The sequence below is a fragment of the Psammomys obesus genome, unplaced genomic scaffold (assembly GCF_907164565.1).
Source record: "Psammomys obesus unplaced genomic scaffold, mPsaObe1.curated_primary_1811, whole genome shotgun sequence".
NCBI classification, from domain to species: Eukaryota; Metazoa; Chordata; class Mammalia; order Rodentia; family Muridae; genus Psammomys; species Psammomys obesus.
In genome coordinates, this window is record NW_026593982.1 from 502,305 (window position 1) to 529,987 (window position 27,683).

The window sequence follows — 27,683 nt, forward strand, 5'->3', positions numbered from 1 at the left end:
TGTGTGTGTGTGTGTGTGTGTGTGTGTGTCCGTCCTTGGTTGCTAGGTGCATTGTTAGGGGAGAAGCATGTGCATAGCCCAAGCTAAGCAGAGGTTCAGGTTGTTAAGCTAGCGCTAAGCCTGCCTGCCGTTGCCATACCTAGCTTCTTTATGTTCTGTCTCTGCAGGTGGCCCCTGCACCTGTGAGCTCAAGCAGGGACCGAAGCACACACAGTTTGCACAAATTAAGTGGTTGGGGCTGTACAGAACATTTATAAACATTTGCTTTCTTATTGTTTCCCAAATGACACAGAGCAGCAGCTTTTTACAGGGCTCTGTGCAGCCCTGTCCTCTAGAGATGGCGCACAGCAGAGGAGAGCGGGGTGTGGCTGTGCAAGTCTGTATCAGCGTTGGGGAGACTGAGGCAGGGAGATCGATATTGTGAGGTGGTTCGGGCCACATAGCATGAGGCTGTTCCAACAAAATCAAGTGAAGCATAAAATGAAGATGGGCAAGGATACGGTGTGCTCTATGCAAGTACTATGCCACTTGGAATAAGACACATGGAGGGCTGGCAAGATGGCTCAGTGGGTAGAGGGGCTTGTTCCTAAGCCTGAGAACCTGAGTTCAATCCCCAGGTTCCACACGGTAGAAAGAGAAAAGCAACTTCTGCAGTCATACTCTGACCTCCACATGTACACACAAACACACACAAATAAATAAATAAACACGATATGATACAATACAATATGATAAAATAAGCTAGAATAAGGGAGACTGGGCATGGTGGCACAGGTCTTTAGTCCCAGCACTCAGGAAGGTAGAGGCAAGCAGAGCTCTGTGAGTTTAAGGACAGCCAGTGCTACAAAACCACCAAAATAAATAAATGAGTAGTGAAATAAGGGACTGCGAGGTGTAGAGATTTTAGTGTTGGCCTGGGTTCTGGGAGGAATCCCCCAGGGACACAGGGATGGCTGCATTTCTGAATGAGGGTATTTTTCTGATACTCCCTTCTTGCCACCTGTACTGAGGTTTTCCTGCAATGTTCTTTCTGGAAACCCGGACCTTCCACACAGGAAATCTGACTTTTGGTGGAGATGCTATCTGCAGGCTCTCAGGTGCTGGTGCCACTAGAGGGCAGTCTTCCCAACCGTTGCCATACGGCCCAACATAAGAACCACTTCTCTGGGTTGGCGAATACTAGCCTATATCAATCAGCTTTCGTTGATTCCACAATGATAGAAAGTGTTGGGTACTCCCGCAAAACTCAGACTCACACAGTCGTGAATTTTAATACGTCAGAAACAACGTGGTCTCTGTGATAAGTCACCAAATGTTAGGCAGCCTTTGACCACCGAGCACCTTGACTGAATCCAGCACCCTACTCCAAAATACCCTTCTCTACCTCTTCTGGAGGAGGCCCCCAATCTTCCAGCCTTCTACCCCAGTGAAAGAGGAGAGGTGACAGCTGAGCAGAGGGGACAGAGAACACCAGCTGCTACCTGGACAGATTTCCGATGGAGCCGCCTGACTGAAGTCTTATCTGAATATCCACTTTCAGAGGCACCTGGTAGAGCCGAGTCCTGTGGATCTTGAGAAATGAGATCATATTTCATGCTGCTTCTTGGCTTTCTCCTGGTGCTGGGCTCTGCTTCCTCAGGACGACCAAGACAGTTGTCATCTGGTTTTCTGCTTCCCAGTTGCCAGAGAGGAGTTAGCCTTGAGAGATGCTTATGTTTGTGTAGAGCTGGGGACTGAGTCCAGGGCCTTATGCATGCTTAGCATTTGTTTTTTCATGGACCTACACCCTGGGACTACTGAAAATGTTTTGTTTTGTTTGAGACAGGGGCTCATGTATCCCAGGCTGGCTTTAAATTTGCAATGTAGCCAAGGCTGACCTTGAATTCCCAGTCCTTCCGTTCTACCTCCCAAGTGCTGGGATTACATGTATGTACCACCAAGCCCAGCTTTGGTGTGAGACTTAAAAAAAAAAAAAAAATGTCTACTCTTGATTTCATTCTCCTTCAGGAGGAATCTTAAATTTTATAGAAGGCTCTGAGCCTGAGCCGCCATGTGAGCTCTGTTCCCAGAACCCAGGTCCTCCACAAGGGCAGCCAGTGCTCTCAACCACTGAGCTGTCTCTCTAGTGCCTCGTTCGGATATCTTTAGTGTGGAGTCCTCTGAATCCTTAAGCTGGACAACTCTATTAATTGTTTTAGTGCTCTGTCTCAGATCAGGTTCCCCAGAAGTAAAACAGGATGTAGATGCCCTGTTAGTGCTCTCCGGGGGGCATCCTCAGGAGAGCCTTGTAGCTTGTTGGAAGAAGTTGTATGGGGCCCATGGGAGCTCAGAAAGAGATGAGACTCTCCTCTGATCCCAGAGAGCCCCGGCCAGATGGAGTCCTGGCCTTTTGTGTCCCATTAAAGCCTCAGTTGGGGGCTGGAAAAATGGCTCAGCAATTAAGAGCACTGGCTGGTCTCCCAAAGGACTGGCCTTCAGTTCCCAGCACTCATGGAATCCGATGTTGCATGTCTCTACATGCAGACAAAATCCATACATAAAAAACATATATATGTGCTTCTGTCTGTGGCTTCCCCACCTGGGCTAAGGCAGTTCTTGGGAGAAGGGGGCAGAGAACTGTGTGCAATCCTATATAAATGTTCCTGGGAATTAACAGCAATTGCTAGACACTAACCTTTTATTCCCCCTCCCCTGCACCTAATTATTTCTAAAAGAATACAACAGTCTTGAATCTTCCAGAAATGAAGTATCTTTATTTTGTCTTTTCTGTACCTTGATTAATTTTGTCTCTTCCCCCTTGCATAAACTTAGAAATATTTCAGCCTTCAAGCATGAAAGGACAGGCCCATGTCTAGATCAGCCATCCTTCTCCTGAACCCTAGCTGTTAACCACACAATAAGCCACCTCCTGAAGCCACAGTTGCTGATATAATTTAATATAATGACCACATGGGTTTTGGTTGTCTGGATAGCAAACATTGCCCAAAGCAACCCATTCTGTGTTAAGGAGAAACAGGGAACAGGACAGGAACCTACCACAGAGGGCCTCTGAAAGACTCTATGCTGCAGGGTATCAAAGCAGATGCTGAGACTCATAGGCCAGCTTTGGGCAGAGTGCAGGGAATCTTATGAAAGAAGGGGGAGATGAAAGGCCTGGAGGGGACAGGAGCTCTACAAGAAGAGCAACAGAACCAAAAACTCTGAACACAGAGGTCTTTTCTGAGACCGATACTCCAACCAAGGACCATGCATGGAGATAACCTAGAACCCCTGCACAGATGTAGCCCATGGCAGTTCAGTGTCCAAGTGGGTTCCCTAGTAATGGGAAGAGGGACTGCCTCTGACATGAACTGATTGACCTGCTCTTTGATCACCTCCCCCTGAGGGGGGAGCAGCCTTACCAGGCCACAGAAGAAGACAATGCAGCCACTCCTGATGAGACCTGATAGACTAGGATCAGATGGAAAGGGAGGAGGACTTCCCCTATTAGTGGACTGGGGGAGGGGCATAGGTGGAGAAAAGGGAGGGAGGGTGGGTTTGGGAGGGGAGGAGGGAGGGAGCTACAGGGGGGATACAAAGTGAATAAACTGTAATTAATAAAAAAAATTAAAATGAAGTCGGAGGCCTCTTGTTAGAGACACAGGCTCGTTCTTCAAAGATTCAGTGCATCTGCCTTGGTTCTCCAAGCATTCACTGAACCTGCTGCAAGAGGCTTGGGTCTCAAGTGGATACACACGTGTCTAGAAAGGAGGGAGAAAGCAACGCTGCAGTTGGGAGTTGAGCGGGAAACCGGGAGTTGCTCCTAACCCCAGTCCCCAAAGGTGCCCTGTACCCGTCTCCCAGCACCCCGGATCCTGGGGATTGCAACTGTCTTCTTTAAGGGAGGCGTGGAACAGCTAAGAATTTTCAGGAACGTGTGTTGTAATATGAAAGGAAGACATGGACTGTGCCCTCCGATGTCACTTTCTACTTTTCTAGCCCACTCTGATGTGGGCATTGGGACCCCAGGCGCCCGGCTGGAGCGCGGAGGCCCCAGGTGAGATGTGTGGTCCCTGAGGAGATCGTGGGATCGTAGGAGTCTGGTTGTGCGGGGTCAGGCTCCTGGGTGGAGTTTGGCGGTGCAGTCTCGGGGTCCTTAGTGGGGTTGGGAGGCCGAGTGCGGGATCCGCCCCGGGCGCCTCCTAGTGCAGGGGCGAGTCTCTGGCTGCTTCGCCTAGGAAGGACTTTTCCCGTGGGCAGAGGGACAACCAGGAACTCGGGCTCAGTCTCCACCCCGAGATGGGGCGGGTCCTACGGGCCGGGACGAGGGTGTGGCAGCCGCAGTAGACTCACAGCCGGTCTCCGCGAAAGAGGTAAGGGTCTTGGGCCGCGGTCCGGAGCTCGGTGGGGTCTGGGCTCAGGGTGTGGGTCCTAGGCTCCGCGCTGGTGTCCGAGGCTCGGACTTGGAGATCTAGACTTCGTTTTGGGGATCCTGAGCTTGGGGGCAGGTCCTAGGCTCCTAGGCTGGGGCCTGGACACCTTGAACTTAATCGAGATCCCGGGCGCTGCCGCAGGTCTTGGGGTCGGGCCTGAGAGTCTTGGGCTCCCGCCGGGTGTCCTAGGCTATGGATCGGAGTCCTACGCTCAGGGACGGGGTGCTGCGACCATGCGCGGTTCTTTGGGCCGCCTGGCACCGCGCCGTGGATTCGTCCCGGCCGGAGCAGCAACCTGGGAAGCGCGGGAAGGAACAGGCGCGCTGAGCTGTCTGCACTCCCAGACCCCTGCAGCCCTTTGCTTGAGGTCCAAGCGCCTAGCTCCACAGAGAGGGTAAACACTCCCTGAAGCTCACTCCAACACTACTTGTGTTACCTTTTCTGTTTTTGCAAGTAAGTTTGCTTTCTCTTGTTCTTACGGCGCTCCTCGCCCCTCTTGTAGCGAACGGCACACAGAAATCATCTTATTCTTAGCTCTTTGTTCTGGGTCTACCTGTGGCTATCATCTAACTCAATCCTCAGTGCCTTGGCCAGCCCGGGACTTTGGTGCCTAAGAGGATGGCAGCTTAATATTCTGCTGGCTTGATGTGTACACCAAGTTAGGAAAGCATCCAGTTACTGGAGGAGCACTGTGGGCCCCCAGTAACTGGGCCTTTCATTAAAACTGAGTCCTCCTGACAGTGGAAGGGTGGATGGGATGGCCGGCTGGTGACCCATTCCGCTGCCCATCATTTCCAGACGCCCTGCTTTCTTAGATGGACGCCAGTGCACCCATGGCGAACGGAGGATTAGAAGAATGAGGGGGAGGACCACAGATACTTCAGTTGACAGAGTACCTTCTAGCATATCAGAAGCCTTGGGTTCCATCCTTGGCTCGGAATAAACCAGGCGTATGCTTGCCTATAACCCCAGCGCTTCTGGACAGTAGGTAGCTCAGGGTAATATTGGAGGCTAGCCTGGACTGCACAAGATCCTGCCTCTTAAAAGAAAAAGAAAAAAGAAAGGAAGACCTAAACAACCAAAACCAAAACCAATACAAGAGCAGGTATGGGCTGGAAAGATAGCTCAGTAGTTAAGAACACTTGCTTTTCTTCCAGAGGACTGTACTTGGATTCCCAGCACCCTCTTCAGATGGCTCACGGCTGCCTGAAATTCTGGCTCCAGGGGAGCTGACACCCCGTTATGGCCTTGGAGAACACACACACACACACACACACACACACACACTTAAATCTTTTTGTAAGCAGAAGAGTTTGGAAGCTAGAATGGAAAGCGGTAACCACAGCCTTCCGAGAGCCACTGACTTCGGTGATGGCTGTCTTGCCAAAGCCAGTCAAATCAGGCTTCTGTTGATTTTGAGGCACACACATGCGCACTCACCCAACGCCACTAGAGACACAGCTATTAGCTCATGTTTTCCTGTTAGCCGGAGTCCTTGCTTTGGTTAGGGATTATTTTTTCCTCTGAAAGCAGTCTGGAGAGTAACATTCAGGGTCAGGCTGTGCCTGCCAGCCATCAGTACCCACTGGGCGAGTCTCTTGGTCCTACAGCCCCATGTCCCAGGATACAATGCTTTGCTTGTGACCAGCCACTCATTTCTTTTTCTGATCTTGCTTACACTATGTAGGCTACTCTGCTCTTCTCCAAGGGAGATCAGGATGAGGGTCTGCCCTGGAGATGGCAGTTTCACCCAGGTATTTTAGTAAAACCAAGTTTTATCTTTAAACAGTCAGAAAAATTTTGGAGGAGAGCCCTCAAAATTATATTCTTTATTTTATCTTTGGTTTTGAGACAGGGTCTAACATAGCTCAGGCTGGCCTCAAATTTTTCGTGTAGCCAAGGATGTCCTTGAACTTCTGCTCCTATTGCGTCTGCTCCTGGATGCTGGGGGTTTAGCTACACACAGCCGTGCCTAGTTTATGCAGTGCTGGGGTTCCAAGCCAGGGCTCTGTGCATGCTAGGCAAGCAAGCACTCTACCAACTGAGCTGCATCTCCAGCCACCAAATTATATACCTTTTAAATCTAAACTAGGAAGCTTTTAAAAAGTTGTTTGGGGCCATTGTTCTCCCCAGATCAAGCCCTTGGGGGATCATTCTCATGCAGTTAGCGTGTAAGGGAGTTTAATAGGCACCATGGCAGCCTTCTCAGAGTGTCTTTGAGTGGTGGTCAGCCTAGGCTCTTTGTTTCTAATTCTCTTCAGTCTGAGATGGGCTCGTAACCCCGCACAGATGAAGAAACAAGGCTCCATGTCCTGGTCGTCCATTGGGTTAGGCCACTTGTGAAGCCAGGCTTAAGTCCAGCCAAGGCTCTGAACTTGGTTCACAGTGAGCTGTAGCATCCTAGCTTTAACTAAATCTTGATCTGTGTTTCCCCTTTCCTCTTCAACTTTCTCAGCTGATGGGGACTAGAGCCGTGTCGGGAATGTAGCTCTGCTGGTAGAGTGCTTGCCTAAGACCTCAAGGCCGATGGTTCCATTCCCCAATGCCACAGTCCCTGGCCCTAACAAGAACCTGGGGCTGTTTTGACCAGAAAAGGAAAACTGTGGTGTGCAGAGGAGGTGTGAATCAGGGCCTCTTACATTCTGGTTGGGCTTGACGTGTGGGCTTGGGAATAATTTACTGCTTGTGATATTGGGTGTTTTCTGGTTGAATTTGAGAAAATGGCTATCGGGACCCACAGGGAGGGGGTTAGAGCTTCTGAGAGCACTCATGGAAGACAGAGTCTAGGCAGAAGCTCTGTAGAAAGAGTCCTAATATGTCCCCAAACTTCAGAATGCATCAAATCCCTTATGAAGTCTAAACAACATTTAGGTTCTTGCCCCCATTCTTGTTTGTTTTGAGACAATGTCTCACCATGTAACAGCCCTGGGTGTCCTGGAACTCTTATGGAGACTAGGCTGGCCTCGAACTCACAGATACCTGCCTGCCTCTGCCTCCTGAGTGCTGGGATTAAAGGTGTGTGCCACTATACCTGGCTTTTTTTTTTTAAAGATGTTCTTACTATGTAACCCAGGCCAACCTGGATTTGACATCCTCCTGTCTCAGCCTTCTGTGTCCTGGTTTTATTTACAAGTGTGCACTGTCATGATCTGGAGGGTCACCGTCCCAGATTCTGATCCGGTGGGATGAACTGGGATCCCAGGACTCTATGTGTGTGTGTGTGTGTGTGTGTGTGAAGGAACACACGTGTGCTTGTGGAAGCCCAGGGACAGCCTAGCTACTGATCCTCAGGTGCTGTCCACCCTTCATTTTATTTTGAAGCAGAGTCTCTCATTGTCCTGGAGCTTACCACATTAGCCAGGCTGACTGGCCAGCGAGCCTCACGGATCTGTCTCCACATTAGCCAGGCTGACTGGCCAGCCTCTCCAGCTACCTCACCTTACTGTTTTACCACCGGTGCTGCCAGCCTCGCCCCTCTGCACAGACTTGCAGGGCTCAGCGTTTCTAGACTTAGTCCAGCTTAGAGTTTTCTGTTTGTTGCTGTTCCACACGGTTGAAGCTGAGGTAGATTCACATCCTCCGTTAACTGCCTTAGAAGCTGAGGGTCCCTGAGGCCCTCTGTGGTTAGGTAGGGCAGGTAACTCTTTGGCGTCTGGCTGTGTTTGAACTGAGCTGTGATTTTGCTGTGGGACCCTGAGAGACCACTCTGGAGAGCATTTCCTGAGCTTAAAGGTTCCCATTGCCTGAGGTCAGTAAATGGTCACACTACCTCCCAGGCTTGACACAGAACACCTGTCAATGTTATCGCCACCGTCAGCACAGGCGTGAATAGTGACTGGAGGCCAGAGTGTAGGTGACTGTGCAGAAACCCTGCGGCCTCCTCCCTGCCCCTGCCCCTGCCCTAGCCCTCCCCAGGCCTAGATGCCATGCAGGGTTACAGGGAGATGCCAGAGAGAGACACTGTGCGGCCACCGGATGCTTTCCTCTGGGAGGGGACCCTCTCCCTGGAGGCTAACACGAGGCCCCCGTTCTCCTGATCCACTTGTACTTGAGCTCTCTCCCTGGAGAAGGGAGTAGGGTCCCAGCCTGTACCTCTCAGGGAGCGAAGGAACAAACACGTTTTTAGAGTTTTAGTGTCACTGTCTGCAGGTGCTCCTTTCTGATGAGGTGAGAACCTGTTGACTCAGTCAGTGGTCCTCATCCTTCTTAGGGGATGAGAATAAGAATGTGACCCCCAATAAGGATGTGACCAAAGCCACCAGTTCCATTGACCCAGTGGTTCTCATCCTTCATAGTGGTAACCCCATTCCCCGGCTCACCCTTAAGGAAGTGACTGAAGCAAGTGTTTCTTTTGTGAGAAAAAATGAACACACGCTCAACATTCTCCAGAGTTTCCAGAGGTTTCCAAACACCCTTCTGAACCAGGCAAGGGTGTCTGGAGAGCGCCTGAGGACCATGAGAAGAATTGCTCGAATTTTTGATAGTGTTTATCGAACTTGTCTAAGAAGGCATTCTAGCAGTTTCAGCTCCAGGAGTTTCTCTTCCGTTTACACCTGGATGTGTGTGTAGAGCTGGGTGCAAGGGTGGAAATGCGGCAGGCTTGCTTTACGGGAGAAGATGGGAGCTGCCTACACGTCTGTCTGTCAAGGGCAGAGTGAGGTACAGAGCGTTTGCAGCACACAGCCCTGAACTACCTGAGAGTGAGTGTGATGGCAGTATAAGTTCTGTAAAACGGTGAATGTGGTGATTGCACGAGTATGGAGAACCAAGGAGTGGGAGAGTTGCTCAGCAGTAAAGAGAGGGTGCTGTTCTTAGCACCCAAGTCAGAAGGCTCCCAATATCTCGTAACTCCAGCTCAGGGGATCTGCCTCTTCCTGTTTTGCACACACACACATACAAACAAACAATTAAAGTAAAAATGAATCTTAAAAAAAGAAAAGTTAAGCTAAAAGAGTAGAACACAAAATTAGTGTTAGTATTGTTAGATCTGACCAAGAAAAGAAAAGAAAAAAAAAAAAACTCTCCAAAAAAACTGGACAGAACAAGAGTGAAAGATGGCAGCTTTGCATTGTTTTAACATATCCTTTTCAGTATTAATGTTCCCGAACTTAACAATTCCCTGAGAGTTAATCTTTCCATCTAAGGGAGGGGGGAGCAGATCAGAAGTTCAAGGTCACCCTCTTCTTCAAGGACCATATGAGACTCTACCTCAAGGTAAGTAAATAATAAATAAATAAATTTTTGTTGTTTATTTATATACTCTTCCCTGTAATTCCTTGACGTGTTAGTGTTAAATTTTCTATGACCCCTAAAAATATTTTAGTGTTTTTTTTAGAATTCCAGGTTATTATTATTATTATTATTATTATTATTATTGACAGAGACTTACTATGAAGCCCTGACTAAGCTGGAACTCCCTGTACAGACCAGGTTGGCTTGAACTCACAGATATCACCACGTGCCTTATTCTCCTGAGTGCTGGGATTAAAAAGTATGCACTACCATGCCTGGAAAACTCTTCAGCTCTCTGACACCAAACTAGAGGAAAGAATACAGTGCCCTTTGGGATTACATAGGTTTTGAGAATCTAAAGTATCTTATCTCTTGGCTAACCCAAGGGGGTTAAAAAATAAAAAAAAAAAAAGATGGCCACAGGAATTGATCCTGGCCATGTTGAGTATAGGAAATCTGAGCAGGGACTTTTAGTCCCAGGAAAATTATAAATAATAGTCAAGTCACCTTCCAGCACCCTTTTAGAATGTTGTGATGTTCTAAGGCTAGATTCAACCCCCAGCATCGAAAACAAAACAAAAAAACAAAAACAGCATAAGAAACAAAAACAATTTATATTACCAATATATCCAAAGCATGATCATTCCAATATAATCAATATAAAATTGTTAATTTTTCAGTTTATGCTAATATTTTACAGTGATGACATGTATGAATTTCAGTGTTAACTTGTCACCAGAAAAAATTGACCTATATTTGGATTTTATCATATTACAGTTTTACCATCATATTCTGCATATTCGTGCTCAGAATATTTTAAATATACTTAAGATTTTTGTAGCAGCTAAATTAAGTACCAAAAAGTTATTTCATGAGCTAGGCATGAAGCTCAGTTGACAGAGCCTAGCATGCACAGAGCTCTAGGCTTGCTCCAGAGCCCCACACAAAATGCCTGTAGTTAGGCAAGCTGTGACCCCAGCACTGGAGAGACAGAGGTGGAAGATCAGGAAAGTTCGGGGTCATCCTTGGCTATATAGTGACCTAAACACCAGCCTGGATTGCACAAGACTCTGTCCCATTTTTTAAAATTTTCCCATTAAATGTTTAAAACCCCATTTTAAAAAAACAAAAAACAAACAAACAACAAAACAAAACAAAACAAAAAACAAAACAGGTTCATCTTTTCCGGAAGAATTTGGTGTAAACTAAAAGGCCTCTCTGGCTTTTAAAGCTCCATTGTCCAAGTGAACTCATGAGTTTCTGCGTCAGCTCCATCTCTTTCCCTTTATGGTGACGATACTGAAGCTCCTACCACACACCATTTCCACATGGGGAGCAAGCTTTCACTTAAAATTCTTAAATATCAGCAAGGCGCGGTAGTGGCACATGCCTTTAACCCAGCATTTGGGAGGCAGAGGCAGGTGGGTTTCTATGAATTTGAGGCCATCCTGGTTTCCACACTGAGTTTCAGGGTTATACAGTGAGACCATGCCTCAAAAGAAAAAAAAAAATACATATTTTTAAAATAATATATAATATATTTACTTTTTTAAGCTAGAAAATAATTTAAGATAACTAGCAAATTCAAATCGCAATACTACCTTGTGCTGTCTGCAAACCATATTCAAATGGACACATTAAGATATTACTCAGTGCCTGGAAAAATATTCAAAGTGAACAAAGCTGCTGGTAGCAATTAGTTGCTAAAGGAGGCATTCCACCTGGCAGGTGCTTTGTGTGCAAGGGGTCAAGGTGAACTTCAGTCCCTGCAGGAGCAGGAAGTTAATGCATTTTAAAATTTAAAGTGATTGCTTGTGGGGAAACCAATGCACGTTAAAGAGTAAATTCAATTAGAATGAACAGACTTTAAAAACCGAGTTACTCAGGGCTGGAGAGATGGCTCATAGTTAAGAGCACTGGCTGCGATCCCAGAGGACCAGGGTTCAATTCCCAGCACCCGCGTGGCATCTCACACCATCTGTAACTCCAGTTCCGTGGCTCTAACACCCTCACACCAGGGCACATAAAATGAAAGTTTAATAAATTATTGAAAATAAAACAAAAAAAGGTAAAGAGACTGTTGGATGAGATCAGGAGAGTGCCCGCTGACACTCGCTGTCTAGCAGGGGTTTTCAAGGAACCTGCTCTAATTCTCAGTTTCTACCAGGTAAACACAGTTATTTATTGACAAGGTCATTGCAGTATAGTTCAAGCAAGCCTCAAACTGACGGTCTTCCTGCCTTAGTCTCCTTCCAGGAAACTGATTTGATGGGCATTCTTCACCACAGCCACTGTCTGGTGTGTGTGTGTTTGTTATTACATTTTTAGGGTGTGTGCACCTCAGGGCATGCATGTAGTTGTCCTCAGAGGACAACTGCTGGATTCAGTTCTCTCCTTCTCTTCCACCACGTGGGTCCCAGGCTGAGCTAAGTCTGTTCTGACATTATGCTTTCCATCCCAACGCCTCCTGCCAGGATTGGGGGGGGGGGGGAGCAGGGCCAGTAATTGGGCCAGTAACTGCTGCCAGCCTTCCTCCTTCCCCTTTTCCACGTCCATCCTCTAAGCTACTTTCCATCCCTCTCAGCTTGAAGCCACCTCAGGTCAGTCCTGCCTGCTCTTTCCAGTTACACACGCCCTCCACCCCGCCACCCCACACAGTCGCCTTAAAGAGGATTCACATATGAAACTGGCGGAGGCTTCGTCAGAAATAGCAAAGTTCCCTCCATGAATCAGAAAGACACAGTGGAAATCTGAACAGTTCTATTTTGTGTCTTTCTGCTAGAGCCCCACCCTGGAGGGTGTGGCTGACGGAGGCGCCGCCCACGCAGCTGGCTGGTTCTGAGATCACAGTCAGACCTAGGCCTCAGAGCAGTGCTGCAGCATGTGCGCACTTTTTTTGCCTCCATCTGAGGAGGAAACCATGCTTCTCTTCCCTTCTGAGTTAACGGCGGTGGCCAGGTAACCAGGTGGCGCTGTGGCCACCTAGACAGCCAGAAGGTCACCTGTATCCCACTCCGGGGCAAAAGGAGCCCAAAAGTCAGCAGGAAGCCGAGCCACTAGCTGACTTACTGCAACCGCTCTGAGCCTGTGCGGTGTGTTTTCTCTGTGCCCCGCCTTGTTTTTATTGGCAGTGTGTCTCTCTGAGCCCTGACCTCACTGATTTGGGGAGGGTAAATGGCCAGTGAACCCCAGGAATCCTGCTTCCATGGCCCCCACCCGCCAGAGCCGGCGTTACAGACTCACCCACACTCCCCTTTTCTTTTTATTAGTATTAAACTTCTGTGCTTGGAGATCTGACCTCAAGCCCTGTTGCCTGTGCAGCAAAGACTTTGCCCACCAAGCCGTCTCTGCAGGCACCTTCCTGTTCTTTGTAATGATGTTTTTATTTTTATTTTATGTACATTGGTGTTCTGCCTGCCTGTATGTCTGGGCTATGGTGTCAGATTCTCTGAAACTAGACTCAGTTGTGAGCTGCCATGTGGGTGCTGGGAATTAATCCCAGGTCCTTTGGAAGAGCGTCCAGTGCTCCTAGCAGCTGAGTCATCTCTCCGGACACCTCTGTACTGTTTAAAACATTTTTTTGGAGACAGGGCTCATGTAACTCAGGATGGCATCACTGTGTAGCTAAGGATAACCTTGAGTTTCTGATCCTTCTGCCCATACCTCTGTAGTGCTGGAATCATAGGCTTGAGCCACCATGCCTAGCTTTAAAAAAAACAACTTTAGGACCTGTATAAAAGCCAGAGGTGGTGGCACACACCTTTAATCCCAGCACTCAGGGAGGCAAAGACAGGTGGGTCTCTGTGAGTTTGAGGCCAGCCTGGTCTACAAAGGGACTCCAGGACAGCCAAGGCTATATAGAGAAACCCTGTCTCGAAAAGAAACAAAAGTTGTATATAAGTAAATAGTGGTTATATATATCTGGGGTATAGAATGATACAGATGAATACATAGCAGATAATTAAATCAAGCTGCTTGGCATATCCATCACCTCAGCTTCTTACTTTTCTTTGTGATGAGAATATTTAAGACTTATTCTCAGTGACTTTGAAGCATGAGGTGTCTTTTGTCACATTCCATGCACCATACACTGAATCCAATAAAGAAAAATCCTCCTACTTTACTGATGTATTGGAGCCTTTTGGCCATTGTCTTTTCATTCCCAGACTCCCAGCTCTGATAGCCACAATTGTCCTCCCTCAAACTCTCTGCCCTCCTGAGGCCGCCAGTGACTTCCTGAATTTGTGGATAAAACAGGTACAAGTGGCCAGGCCCTGTGCACACCCCGTGTTTATAGTCCATATACACTGTTTGTCTCTCTGTGCTTGGCTTGTTTCACTTAGCACTGTGTTCTTTCCTTTGATTTGTCACAAGGACCACATTATCTTTAAAGGTAAAGAGCAGGTATGTATTTCCCACTTTTTCTTTGTCCCTCACCTGCTGATGGACACTTAGGCTGATTCCTTAGTTGGCTTCGTTGAGAGGTACTGCTGTTAAATCGGGTGTAGGCCTCTGCTCAACATACTCATTTCCAGTTTTTTGTATCAATACCCAGAAATGAGGTTAGATCTTGATGTAATTCTGTTTTTAGTGTTAGCTCAGTTTAGTTCTGTTGTTTGCGGTGTTAGGGATGAGCCAAGCTTCACACATGCTGAGCAAGTGCTCTACCTCGGGAACACTCCCTCAGTCCTAGGTTGTGATTTTTTTTTTTTTAGGATTTATTTATTACTATTTTATGTTTATGACTGTTTTGCCTGCATGGATGTCTGTATACTTTGTGCATGCCTGGTGCCTTTGCAGACCAGAAGATGGTGTCAGATTCTCTGGAACTGGAGTTAAGGACAGTTATAAGCCACTATGTGGGTGCTAGGGACTGAAACCAGGCCCTCTGCAAAAGCGACAAGTGCTCTTAATTACTGAAATATCTCCCCAGCACCTCCCTTTATCTCTAGTTTTAACTTTAAAAATTGCTTGTTACATTTTGTTTGGGGTTTTTTGTGGCAGCGTTTCGGGGAGGGAGTACATAGCGCGTTGCATGTGAAGGGCAGAGGATGACCTTTGCACGCCAATTTCTCCCTTCACCATGTGGACTCTAAGGCTTGAACTCAGGCCACAGGACTTGGAAGCAAGTGCCTTTACCAGCTGAGTGGTCTCAACAGTCTTAGTGTTAGCATTTTTAAAGGATCCTCTAGGCCACTCCCTACAACTGTTACTCTCTTGGACTCAAACTGTTCTAGTCTTCTGTATCATCAGGATTTTGTAAAGAAAGGTATAGTCTTTTAATCTCTTGGGGAAATTGCACAAAAGATCAGGTATCCCTGAATTGAGCATGGTGACATATGCCTTTAGTCCTAGTACTGGGGAGGCAGGGGTAGGTGGATCTCTTTGAGTTTGAGGCCTAGGACAGCCAGACTATGTAGAGAAATCCTATTTAAAAAAAAAAAAAGTCAGGAGCTGGGCACCGAGGTGCATGCCCTTGATCCCAGCACTCTGGGAGGCAGAGGTAGAGGCAGGCAGATCGCTGTGAGTTTGAGGCTGGCCTGGTCTACAAAGAGAGTCCAGGACAGCCAAGACAATACAGAGAAACCCTGTTTTGGAAAGCAAAAACAAACAAACAAAAGTCAGGTACCACTTTTCTCTGATGAAGTACCCTTGTATTGAGCCTAGGACTTCTGATTGCTAGTTTGAGAGGAGATACCAAATAAGCTTTGGAATATTGGTCTTGGCATATGATGACCTATGACCTGTGTTTCATGAGGAACGACTAGGATGGTGCATGTGTAAATAGTATGTGAGTGTCCTGGTGACAGACAAGAACAGGAGATCAGTGTGCTGGTGGGTCCCTGCATGAGAGACCCACATGCCTAGAATAGTTTACTTACAATCTTTCTAAAGGAGGAAGGAGGAACTAAGGGACCTCCACATGTCCTTGAGGGCTTTTGACTCCAAAATTATCCCAAATTGATCAGGAAATATGATGCAACTCCACGAAGAGCATAGTTGTTGACAGAATCTCTCTTCAAGTGATTGAAGAGACACGATTTTACCCATGATGCTGTGGGAAAGCCATATGGGCTTTTGGATTTCACTGGGTCTGTTCGCCTTACAGTGAGCATTGGTAAGTGAAAGGCAAGAACAATGTTTTTTCCAGAGGCAATTGCCAGCCTGAGGCTGTGTCTTAGGCTGTAAAATGTTTGTTATTTTACTGAGGTATAATATTCATATCAGAAAATACATAGATCTTACATGGTTGGGGATTTTTATAAAGGACTCTTAAATAGGATTCTAAAAAGGACACATTTTAAGGGAGTGGAGGGACAACTCAATCGGAAATGTACTTGGCACCCAAGCAAGGGAACCCGAGTTTGATCCTCTGAATCCAGGCAGATCAGCAGGGCATGCTGTTGCATCCTGGCTGGCAACAGAAACAGCCTACTTGGCAAGCTCCAGGCTGGTGAGAGACCCTGTCTTATCAGACAAAGTACTTAAAAGGAATGACCCCTGAAGTTGAATTCTGGCCCTCACACTCACATGCACACACATGCCTACATACCCAAAAGAGAGTCCAGGACAGTATGTATGTGCATACACATACACAAAAATTGACATAAAATACAATACAATAAATTAGTTACCATGGTTAAGTACATATTCACATTATTGTTGCCCTGTCACTGCTCTTTATTCGCTGAAATCATTACGTCGTGTAGCTATGCACCCCGTCTTTACCTGGGAAGCTGTGAGTGGATACTGCTACACCACAGGGATGTGTTGGGAAAGGCTACTGGGAGAGACCCACCTGAGTATTTACCTTAGCCTGACAGCAGCCATCTTGCACCTAACCACCATGATTGCCCCTGAGTGGCTTTGGGTGGTTCCCTCCCTCTCCCTCCCACATGGATTCCTAGTTTATTCCAGACAAACCATTAAGGTAATGATGGGGATTTTACTACTGCCAGGCTCAGGTGCCAGCCAGGTATATTCCTTTCTCTTTGGTATTTGCTTGAGGTAAGGTAAGTGCTTTCTGGCTTGGATGAAATCACTTTTGTCCTAATTAATGCCTTTCTGACACAAGACCCACTTGGTCTTGTTACTAGAAAAAACAAAACAACAACAACAAAAACCCTCTTCTAAGTCCCCAATAAGCTGCACACTGTAGAATCCTGGATCTCTTTCATTTGGTCTCAACGTAGGGTACAACTGGTTCTCACATATAGGACCAGATTGTTCTAGAACAAATAGTAAAAATAGAATAGATAACAGTTGTCAAGTTCACAATGTGTTCACCATTCTAAGAATTTGGAGCAATAGCTTGATTACTCTATGTACCACTAATTCTTGCTATTGATTCTATGTAACCCATGAGGAAACAGAGATTAAGAAACTATACTATCCCACACATGGGGAGTATGTATATAAAGATTATAAGAACAAACGGTCTACAGGACTCCAGCACTTTACTTTGGAGGGGAGATGGTGTGAGCTTTAAGTAGAAACTTCTGTTCTGAGTGGCCATGATGGGGAATATTCAACTAAGTTAAAGCTGAGCAGCTGGTTTCACTCGCTGCCCTTAGATCCAGACTTCTCACTTACATCACAAGGATGTCACGGGCTCTCTTGTTGCAGGGTACGCCTGTGCTGCCCACAATGAGTCAGCACAGAGAACCCTTGAGCCACTACGGGCACCCTGCCATCATTTACTGTGAATGGGACTGTTGACTACCTGCAAATCAGGGCTGGGTGCTCCCCAAAGTTTTCTGTAGCTTAAAAAACAAACCCTGGCAGGAATAATGTGTTTTACCTGGGACTCCCTCCCCCGTTTCTATTCCTGTTTCCTTTTTTAAAAGATTTATTAGCTGGGTGTGGTGGCACATGCTTTTGATCCCCGAACTCAGAAAGTAGAGACCAGCAGGATTTCTGTGAGTGGGAGGGTAGCCTGGTCTGCATAGAGAGTTCCAGTACAGTCAGTGCTGCACAATGATACCATACCTAAAAATGCAAAAAAAAAAAAAAAAGGTTAAAAAAAGATTTACTGGTTTTTATTTTGTGTGTATGGGTGTTTTTACCAGCATGCATATGCCTGCAGTGCCCACAAAGAACAGAAGAGGGTGCTGGATCCCCTGGAACTAGAGCTACAGATGGTTGTGAGCCACCATGTGGGTGCCAGGAGTAGAACCTGGGTCCTCTGCAAGAGCCAGTGCTCTCAGGTACTGAGCCGACTCTCCAGCCCTGTGTTCCTGTCTCCTTTGTGTGCTCTCATTTTCTCAGCTGTGGAGTGCTTGGCAGTTTGATCTGAAATGAGGAAAACCAGCTCGTCCTAACTGACCAACTCAAGAGTTGTGTTTTAAGCCTGGAGGGCACGGAGCTGATAGCATAAAGCAACCACCATCAAGGCTTTTAAATTTTTATCATTTCTTTGTCTGTCCCGGCAGGGGCTTTCAGTTAATAGCAAAACCCAGAAGAGCTATTTCTGGTGCTCCTCACTCCCTTGTTGGTGTTTGCTGGTTCTCTTCAAACTGCGGACAGGAGGGCTGGCAGCCGGTGGACTCACTGAGGCCAACTCCAGAAGATTCTGTGTTCAGACTAACCGACAGGATCATTCATTCCCCTCTGAATTGTCGGAGCTGACAGTACTTCTTGGTGTGTGTGTGTGTGTGTGTGTGTGTGTGTGTGTGTGTGTATTACACAAACCTTCTCAGGTAGTAAGGGTTCTCCTGAGACTATGGGTGTGGTCACTGTGTCCAGCACTTGCATATGATAGTTGGCTCAGCTGCGACCTCCGCACTTCCATATGCAGGATGGCAGGCCCTGCTCTGTTCTAAGGTGGGCACAGAATGTGCCTGTGGGGCTCTGTGGCCTCATCGGGAGATGGCATGCTGCTGATGTGTCAACTCCAAGGAACACTACCCAGAAGGCTGGATGGCAGAGCCTGGTCAGGGGTGTGGCACTTAGAACCATGCTACTGGATTTGCACGGCACCAGCTTTGCTGTGGACTGGCAGCCAGCCTTCTGCCACATAAAGAATGCTTCAGTCTTGGCCAGTCCATCTGGGAAGAGTATTTTTCTAGTTGTTTTTGCTTTTGCATCCAGTTTGCTAAAAAAAAAAAAAAAAAACAAGAAAGCACCAGTTTAGCAAGAAGAGTCAATTTGAGGTTTGGGGGGGTTTTAAAAAAGACTTTTTTTTTTTTAATTTTAATTATGTGTGTGCATGTTGTAGGGGTGGAGGGACGGTGTTTGTGCATATGACTGCAGATGCCTGTGGTGGCCAGAGGTGTCAGAACTCCTGGAGCTGGAGGTGCAGGCAGTTGTGAACCTCCTAACATGGTTGCTGGGAACCAACTTTGGGTCTTTTGCAAGACCCAAATGGCTCTTAGCTGCTGAGCTATTTCTCTGTCCCTAACAACTATCAAGTTTGTATCCTACTATTTCTGTTTTGTTTTGCTTTTGTTTTTCAAGACAGGGTTTCTCTGTGTACCTTGGCTGTCCTAGAATTGCTTCACAGGCCAGCCTGGTCTACAAATTCACAGTGATCCACCTGCCTCTGCCTCCCTGAGTGCTGGGATTAAATAAAGGCTTGTGCCACCACATCTGGCTCCCACTGTTACTTCCAGCTCAGCCTGGAAGAGTGATTTCCTGTAGCTCTCATTTAATGCATTTGTTTCTAAGTTCACATTCAGATAACTTATACATTTGCCTTTGAGTAAAGGTTTGGAAATGCCCGTGTCTCCGACTCCAGTGAAACTTTTCTCATGAAGGATGTAAGTTCCAAGAACAAGAGTAGACAGTCGATGTTGCTTTCGCCGCCATTGGCAGTTTTGAAAGTCTTCCTACATGGGTGGGGCCCGCCCACACCCTCTACTACCCCCGAAGAGCAGAAGTTAAATCTGTCCTGTGGAATGTAAAATAAAACTGTTCCAACGAAGAGTGAGTGAGTCACTCACATGTGACCCCATGGAGGCCAGAATGTGCCAGCGTTAGAACACAGTGCAAAAAAATACCTTCCTGAAGAAGGCTCATGTCGCCTGTCCTGGGATCTGAAGGGAGATCCCAGGGTTAGGTTGGGGTCTCATGGACAGCAGAGGTTCCCACATCAGAAGCTCAGCCCTCAGGGATGGGCAATGCACTTGCTAGTGCACACCCACAGAGGCAGGCAGACAGACAGACACAGAGGCAAAGAGAGAAGCTGTTCTGCTCTAGTCCAGAGGCCTCTTGTCATGTCAGCCTTGGAATCAGAACAGAACGTTAGGTGGCTAACATTCACGTCCACGCTGGGGACACATCTCGTCCCGTGGCCCTGCATCCACCCTTCCCTGGGACAGGGAGAATCTCTGTGGAGGGTGAGAAGAGCCTGTGGGCTGCTGGACAATTTCTCTTCAACTTTGCAAACACCTTCGCTCCCACCTGCTCGGTCTGGCTGCTCTTGCTGAAATGAGTTTGCATATCTGTATTTTGATGTTTGCTCATTTTACTAGTCTAATGCTGGGTGGGGAGAGTCTGTTTTGCCTGTTTTCCAGGACAAGGGAGCCTCAGGCTGTGGGGGGGTTGTTGTTTTGTTTTGCCGTTTTGGACAGGGTCTCATGGTGTAGACCAGGCTGGCTTTGAACTCACCAAAACAGTTTTCTGATAGCAGGCCCCTGTTCCGCATATGTGCAGTCTGCAGAAGGGACGTGGTTAGTGTGGTGCCTGAGTCAGCATTCAGCTCGGCGCAGTGACACTGTGCATTGACACGGACACAGTGTGGCCACTAGTGGGGCTGTGCACATTAAGCCTTCCAGAGGGCCACCTGGGAAATGCATTCTTGACATGAGAGTGTTTCCTTATGAAGCTCTCGGGAGTTATTTCCGTGAACGGACATACTCTTCCACGAAGCAGGTGACTCGCTGACGGCTGAGTTTCCTTCTGTAACTGCTGTTGGTGTTGGCCTCATATGGTTAACTCTCAGCTTTCTCTCGGTTGCTCTGAAACAGTTTATTTCTGTTTTTAAGGCATGGACTCAATGTGTAGCCCAGTCTAGCCTCACAGATCTGCATGCTGGGATTACAGATGTGCTCTACCACATCTGGCTTAAACTATGCCTTCAACAGTTTTCTATCCCGAGCCCTTTACGCAACGTGACCTTTGTACATGGTTAGGGAGTATCAGTCACTCCACACACAGCTCTGTATATCCTGTAGGGGCCTCAGGCAATTCTGAAAAGATGCATCGTGTCCAGTTGTTGCTCTTCATCTGGAACAGTCCTGAGCTTTTGAGGTCATTTGACTCCCCCAGAAATGTATTTTCCAGAGTAAAAGCCGAGGCCCAGCTGCTCACTATTTCACCCTCTTCGTGAGAGCAAAGATTTTAAAACCCCAAGGTAATTCCGAGCCATTGGACATATAGTCCTATAGTTCTGTTTAGGGAATTCTAGGCAGGCCCTCGCAGAGAAAGGGCCAAGACAGCCAGGAAGCTGAGAAAGCAGTCTGCCGCACGCAGGGCACCCCTATCAAGGAGACTATGTAGGGAAGCCTCGGCAGGCAGGACCCCCTGGGGTGGGAAGATGCACCGGTCCACGCAGCTAGGACGAGACATGATACTTCTGGGTCCAGAGGTTTGTCTCCTAGGGGATTCCACATAGACGGTCTGCCCGAGACCCTGTCCTCATTTCCTATCTTAGTAAACTATTCCTGGCTCCTTGAGCGGTGACTCTCCAGAGTCCCAGGAGGCGTGGTGGCTCTGGCACTTTCTCCACTTCTTGTGGAGTAGGAAGCAGTGGAAAAGTTCCTAGTCCAGGTTCCCCCTTCTTGGGAGGTGTCTTCTTCCCTGCCCCCTTATCTGTTTGTTCCTAATGTTAGTGGTAGCAGTAGTAGCTAGTGGAATCACCCTCTGGGAGGGAGGGAGAAAGGAGGGATGGGTGTCTGGATGCCTCGGGTGGATGGAACAGGGTGGGTGGCGGGAGGCTCTGCTCATGGCTTTTGGTTTTGCCTTCTTTTCTGTTTGTTTTATTCACCTTATTTTTTTGTTTGTTTTTAAGTACATACTTGTATGTTTGTTTTGCCCATTTGATGTGTATGTGCGTGGACATATGTGTGCCACAGGGGCAGTGCGGAGATCCGAGGCCACCTTATAGGAGTCTGTTCTTTCCTTTTGCCATGTGTCCTAGGGATCAGGCTTGGCAGCAAGTGCCCTCGCTATCTTGCTAGCACACATTCACCTTATTTTTTATTAACCATTCTGAAACGTGCTTTCCAGACCAGGGGGTGTAGTTCATTTGGTGGAGTGCTTGTCTAGCATTCGAGAAGTGTGGGGTTTAATCATCAGCATTCATAAACCGATCATGGAGGTGTATGCCTGTAATCTCAACATGTCAGGGAAGGAGGCAGGAGGATCAGAAGTTCAAAGCCAGCCCAGCTACATAAGGAGTTTAAGGCCAGCCTGGGCTAGAGACGCCTGTGTTTATGTTCTCCTATAAGCAGGGGCTCAACTTGGTGACGCGTATCAGGTAGGGTGACTGTCCCAGCAATCACGTGGCTTTTATACCCAGCCCAACAGCTACTTTGTTTACTGTGTTCTGCAGACACTGATGTGGAGAGAAGGACTGTCCTTCTTCCTCAGGGCAGTCAGGCCTCACAGCGGGTTCCCTGCAGTCCACTGGGAAAATCTGCTCTCCCGAGTGTCAGCGTTCTCAGCCTGGCCCTCCTCCTACATGTGATATCTGCAGATCAGAGTTCTCATCAGTGCTTCATCCCTTCCAAGCATAACTTTTACCCCAGAAGTGCCTCTGAGGTTCACAGCCAAACGGGCTTCATGGTCTAATTTTTCATTTCAATAGCTCCCTATTTGTGTGTGTTCATGTGGAGGTCAAAAGACAAATTCTTATATTGTTCCTCCAGTACTGCCCACCCTTTTTCTGAGACAGGGTTTTTCATCAACCCTGTAGAATAGGCTAGCCAGCCATGGCGCCCAAGTACCTGCCTGTCTCTGCTGTCCTAGTGCCGGCACCTCTTCATGCATGAGCTCTGGAGACTAAGCTCAGGCTCTTAAGTCCTGTCTTGTGTCTCCCCAGAGCTCTTGCTTTCATTTCTGTTTTTTCTTTTGTTTTTGATACAAAATCTCATGTAACCCATGCTGGCCTTGAACTCTTCACATCTGATGCCAGATAGTACAGTGCAGAGAGATGTGATAGAGCCAACAGCCCTATAACAAGAAGTGTGACTCAGGCTCAGCACATTTATTTAACCCAAGTTCTATATGAGGTTCAAGTCTTCATAAATGAAGACCCTGAATACCCAAAGAAAATTCTGAGTTTTGTGTGTTTGTTTTTTGTTTTTGTTTTGTTTTGTTTTGTTTTGTTTTCAGACAGGGTCCCACTGTGTAGCCCTGGCTGTCCTAGAACTCACTATGTAGACCAGGCTCCTCTCAAACTCAGAGAGTGTTGCCTGCCTCTGTCTTCTAAGCAGTAGGGATTAAAGGTATATGCTGTCACGCCCGGCCTGGGGAAAATTCTGATTTTACGTTTAGGTTCCGTGAAGAATGGATGGGTGTGAAGAAGGCTTGATCAGTGGTCATTATCTCAGTGGGAGAGCCAGCAAGACCTCTTGCTGGGATGTTTCCTGGACTCTGCTGCATTCCTTTTTCCTGAGTGTGGTGCAAGAGCCATCTTCTGTGAGTCTCACATGATTTACTGCCAGATAAAAGAGATAAGAGAATTTCCTTATGGGCAGCTCTTACTCTGAAACACAGGAAAAGTTGACTCAAGGTTCTGAGCCCTATGGCTTACTTGGAGGTGGGGTACTCTAGAAGCCTGGTTTTCATGACTGACTTTGGGAAAGTCAAACTGGGAAGAGACTAGAGGGGCGGAGAAGGCTAGAGAAACCTGGGCTCTGGGAGTGTTCCTGAGGCCGTTCTTTCTCATTCAACCTGTCAGTTGAGTGCCAGGCTCCAGAATGTGGGGGTGGTGGGTTCTCACACCAAGCAACTCTTCAGTTCTTTCTTGATTCCAAGTGGGTACCCTTCATCTCAACACAATTCCAATACCGCTAAGGGCTAAAGGCTCTGTCCCATCACACTGCCCATGCCACATGCCATCCCCAAGCCCAAGAAGTGCTTCTGTCCTACAGGCAATAAACCATGGGATCCCAGGGCTCCTGTGTTTGACTGCAGGAATGGCTTGCAGAACTCAGGCCACGAGTTTGCTGAACGAATCATGATTATAAAAGATGAGTCTCAGAAGCAAGCACAGAGGGCAGGTGTGGGGGAATGGATGGGGGTGCGGTTTCCTGTGCTCCCCTCCCTTTTATGGGTGTCTTATTATGATCCATAGAGTCACTGGCCACACTAGCTCATTTCTGCCTCAGGGGCTTTTCACAACTGTTCCCTCCACCTGGAAGTTCTCTCTTGGAACTTGGATCAGAGAGGCTGCCTCTACCCTTCAGTGGCGCCTCATTCAGCTGAGCTGGTGTTGTACCTCAGTAGGCAGGATGCCTGCCCAGGATGCACTAGGCTCTGGGTTCAATCCTCAGTACCAGATATATGGGGTTGTAATGGGGGGGGGTATGGTGTTATAGCCAGGAGGGTCAATTCAAGGTCATCTTTGACTATATATGGAGTTTAAGGACAGCTGGGGCTCTTCCCTCAGCTTAGATGGCATTTCCTCAGAGGTGCTTCTGGGCTATCCTATCAGGCCTGTTCCTTCCTGGTACCCTGTTCATAACAGCATTCACGTTAAAGACAAATGAGCAAGGAAGCTAGCTTTGCACACCTCCGTGGGCTGTGCTTGTGATCCTGGAACCAGGCCAGAGCCCAGACCAGGGACCATCATATGCCCATTCTACAGCACCAGGTTTACTTCAAACCAGAAGAAAGGAAGGGAAGTGATGGACAGAAAAGGGAAGTGAGCTACAAGAGACAACCTGAGTGGCCACAGCTCTCATCTGTCTCATCAGAAGACAGTCAGAGCAGTCACTGCTTGTAACTGGCTGGGACTCAGCTGTTTGTTACAAGTATAGGTTTGGCTACAGTTCACTATGGAAGAAGGTACCTTTAAGCCAAAGACAATATGTGAGACAAACTTGTTCTCCCTGAAGCCTGAATGTCATAAAAATCTTTACATACCATGATTGCATCATCTTCGTCCTCTTCCTCCTTCCCTTCCTGCCCTTCATCCTTTGTTCGAAAATGGCTACAGAGGCAGAATCAGACCTGTGATCTTTCATGTGCTTTGCTGATTTCTGCTCTGTGTTGTTTTTCCTGTGTTATATTTTCATCTTACCGGGATCTGAAATTATCTTTATTTTTTCCTGTCTATCCTGGCTGACCATGAGCTCACTGAGAGCAGGCTCTCTGTGGTGTCCATTGTGTTATCCATAAATTAGAAGCAGTACTGTACAGAGGTGCTTCATGAACATGCTAGATGAATGAGATGATTCATAACTCCACCAGTCACTAGCTAATAAAATCTTGCTTTAATTTCTCTTCATTTTATTTTATGTGTGTGTGTGTGTGTGTGTATAACGTCACTGTGTAGGTGCCCTGGCAGGCCAGAGGAGGGTATCAATTCCCCTGTAACTGGAGTTATAGATGGCTGTGATCCACCCAACCTGGATGCTGGGAACTGAACTCCGGTCCTCTGCAAAAGCAATAGGCACCACTGAGCCATCTCTTAAGACCCTTGCTTTAGTTTAGAAGTGCTAATGTTTAGTTTTACTGATTCAAGTTGTTATTTGATTTTTTTTTTTTTTTTAAAGACAGGGTTTCAGGCATCTCAGGCTGACCTCAAAGTGACTGTGTAGCTGAAAATGACCTTTAACTCCTGATCTTCCTGCTGCCCTCCCGCCCCCATGAGCTAGGATTACAGGCTCACACCACCGTGCCTGGCTCTGTTCCATGCTGGGGCTCACACCCAGAGTTCCTGCGTGCTGCATGAGCATCTATTAACTGAGCTACATGCTGGACCTGCTGTGTGTTTTCTTATGACAGAGTCTCACTGTGAGGCCCAGGCTGGCCTTGAGCTCAGCCTCCTGAGTTATGGGACTACAAGCGTGTTCCACCCAGCTGCTTCCGCTTCTGTCACAGGCTCCATATGTCCAAACCATTGTTTCCAGGATGGCTCTGTGCGTGCTGAGGTGCGCTGTCCACATGACTTAGATATGGGAACCAGAGGCAGTAAGCCTAATCCTCATAAGAGAACCCCACGAAAGAAAGTGAGCACCTGGTAAAAATCTCGCACTCAGGCTTTTCTGATGAAGGAGGGGGAACTGGAAACTGAGGACAAGGGTGAATATGTGAGGTATCAGTGAAGGGAAGTTCCTTGCACCCTGGGATGGGGGAGAGAAGAATAAGAAGGAGGAGGAAGAGGAGGAAGAGTACAGGAGAAGGAGGGAAAAAAACAGCATCTGGGAATAAGCAGAGTCCAGTGCTGGGTGGGTTGTAAAGACGCTCAGAAGGATATCTGCACATTATGTATGCAGACCTGGATGCAAACACGTGTCTGTGCAGATGCAGGTACATACGTGCACACATACCTGATTACACAGGCAGAGGAGGCAGGCACATGCGAACACATTCATACACGTACACGCACGTGTATGCGCACACAGTGGGCAGTCTTGAGTGCCTTGGTTTCCTGACTCAGATGGCTTGTCTCTTCTCGCCCTCTTCTGACCTGCAGGAGTGTACAGCTCAGAACCCCTATCTGTCCTGAGGGTCACCAACAGCTCTTCACCCAACCAGGCAGCACAATGGCTCAGTGCGTCTCCAAACAGAAGCACAATTAGGAAGCATGTTATTGGCGTAATAAACCCAACTGCTCACATCTCCTTAATGATTAGCCTGGTCCGGGAGCTCTGGCTCTCCCACAGGTGACCTTTTGACGAAATCGTGTATCATTTCCTCTTGGCTCAGCTTCATGCAAACATGGAAACCTAACTGACAATTAACGCCACATCCCTGGTCACAGTAATTTCTCTTCTGCTTTTCTCACAGGAGCTTCTGCGGGGGTGACTGAACTCTGAAACTGATTTGCAGCCATGGTAAGTGCTTCAACCACGTGGTGCCAGCCACAGGCAGGCACAAGCTGTGTACTTAGGTAGCTTAAACAAAACTCTGTTTGTTCAGCAGTGGGCAGGAAGACATGATAAGGCAGCTCTCTCTCTCTCTATCTGTGTGTGTGTGTGTCTCTCTTTCTGTCTGTTTATCTTTCACAGTCTCTGTCTCTCTGGCAGGGTCTCTCTACATAGTCCTGGCTGTCCTGGAACTTACAATGTAGACTACATGGACCTCAAACTCACAGAGCTCTGCCTTCCTCTGCCTCCCAAGCGCTAGGACTAAAGGTTTGCACCACCTAGCCTGGCCCTTTCTCCCCCCATCCACTTCTGTCATCATTTAAATTTATTTTAAAGTGGTAGCTCGACCCTGAAAATCAATTCACAGACTCCCTCCCATGCCTAACATCCTGAGGATGTAGAAACAAGTAATGCTATTTCTCTCTGCAAAACAGAACTGTCCACTTCAGAACAATTAGGCAAACTCAGAAGAAAGCCATGTCCTGCCATCTGCAGGGGATCACTCAGGACAGCCCATCATCGTAGGATCACCAGGAAGGATGTTTTCTTTTTATTTTGGGACAGAGAGCACATGCCATTTGTGTGGAGGTTATAGGACAATTCTGTGCAGTTAGTTCTTTCTTGTCATTACGTGGGTTCCCTAGTCATCAGGCTTAAATGACAAGAATCCTATAACCCTCTGAGCCATCTTGAGCACCCTAGAGGGGTGCTCCTTAGCAGTCCCCACTTGCCATCTGCTTCCCGCTTACAGCTGTAATCAGGTTTCTCGGGACTCAGTGATCTGGTCTTTGACACAGGTCTGGGCTTGGGTCCCATTGGGAGTTATGTGAAGTTCAGCACAGAGGCAGAAGCTGATCTGTGCTGCTTTAGGCTGGCCCACCTGCTCTCCCCACTCAAAGAGGTTCTGAATAGGTAGGTGGCTGAGTCAGCGTGTGAATGCTGACCTCTTCCTCTGAGCACTGTTGTCTTTCAGTGCACCTTCGTGGCTGTACTTGTGTGG

General features: G+C 47.6%; 1 protein-coding gene across 1 annotated transcript in view; it reads left to right on the top strand.

Moving 5' to 3' along the window:
- The first annotated feature begins 4,268 nt into the window (after positions 1-4,268).
- Positions 4,269-27,683, top strand: part of Anxa4 (annexin A4) — a 50,940-nt gene continuing 27,525 nt past the window's right edge. Inside the window, exons 1-2 of the mRNA XM_055617618.1 lie at positions 4,269-4,352; positions 26,604-26,650. Of these exons, the coding sequence (XP_055473593.1) occupies positions 26,648-26,650 (3 nt within the window). The 5' untranslated portion in view covers positions 4,269-4,352; positions 26,604-26,647. The remainder of the gene's footprint in view (positions 4,353-26,603; positions 26,651-27,683) is intronic.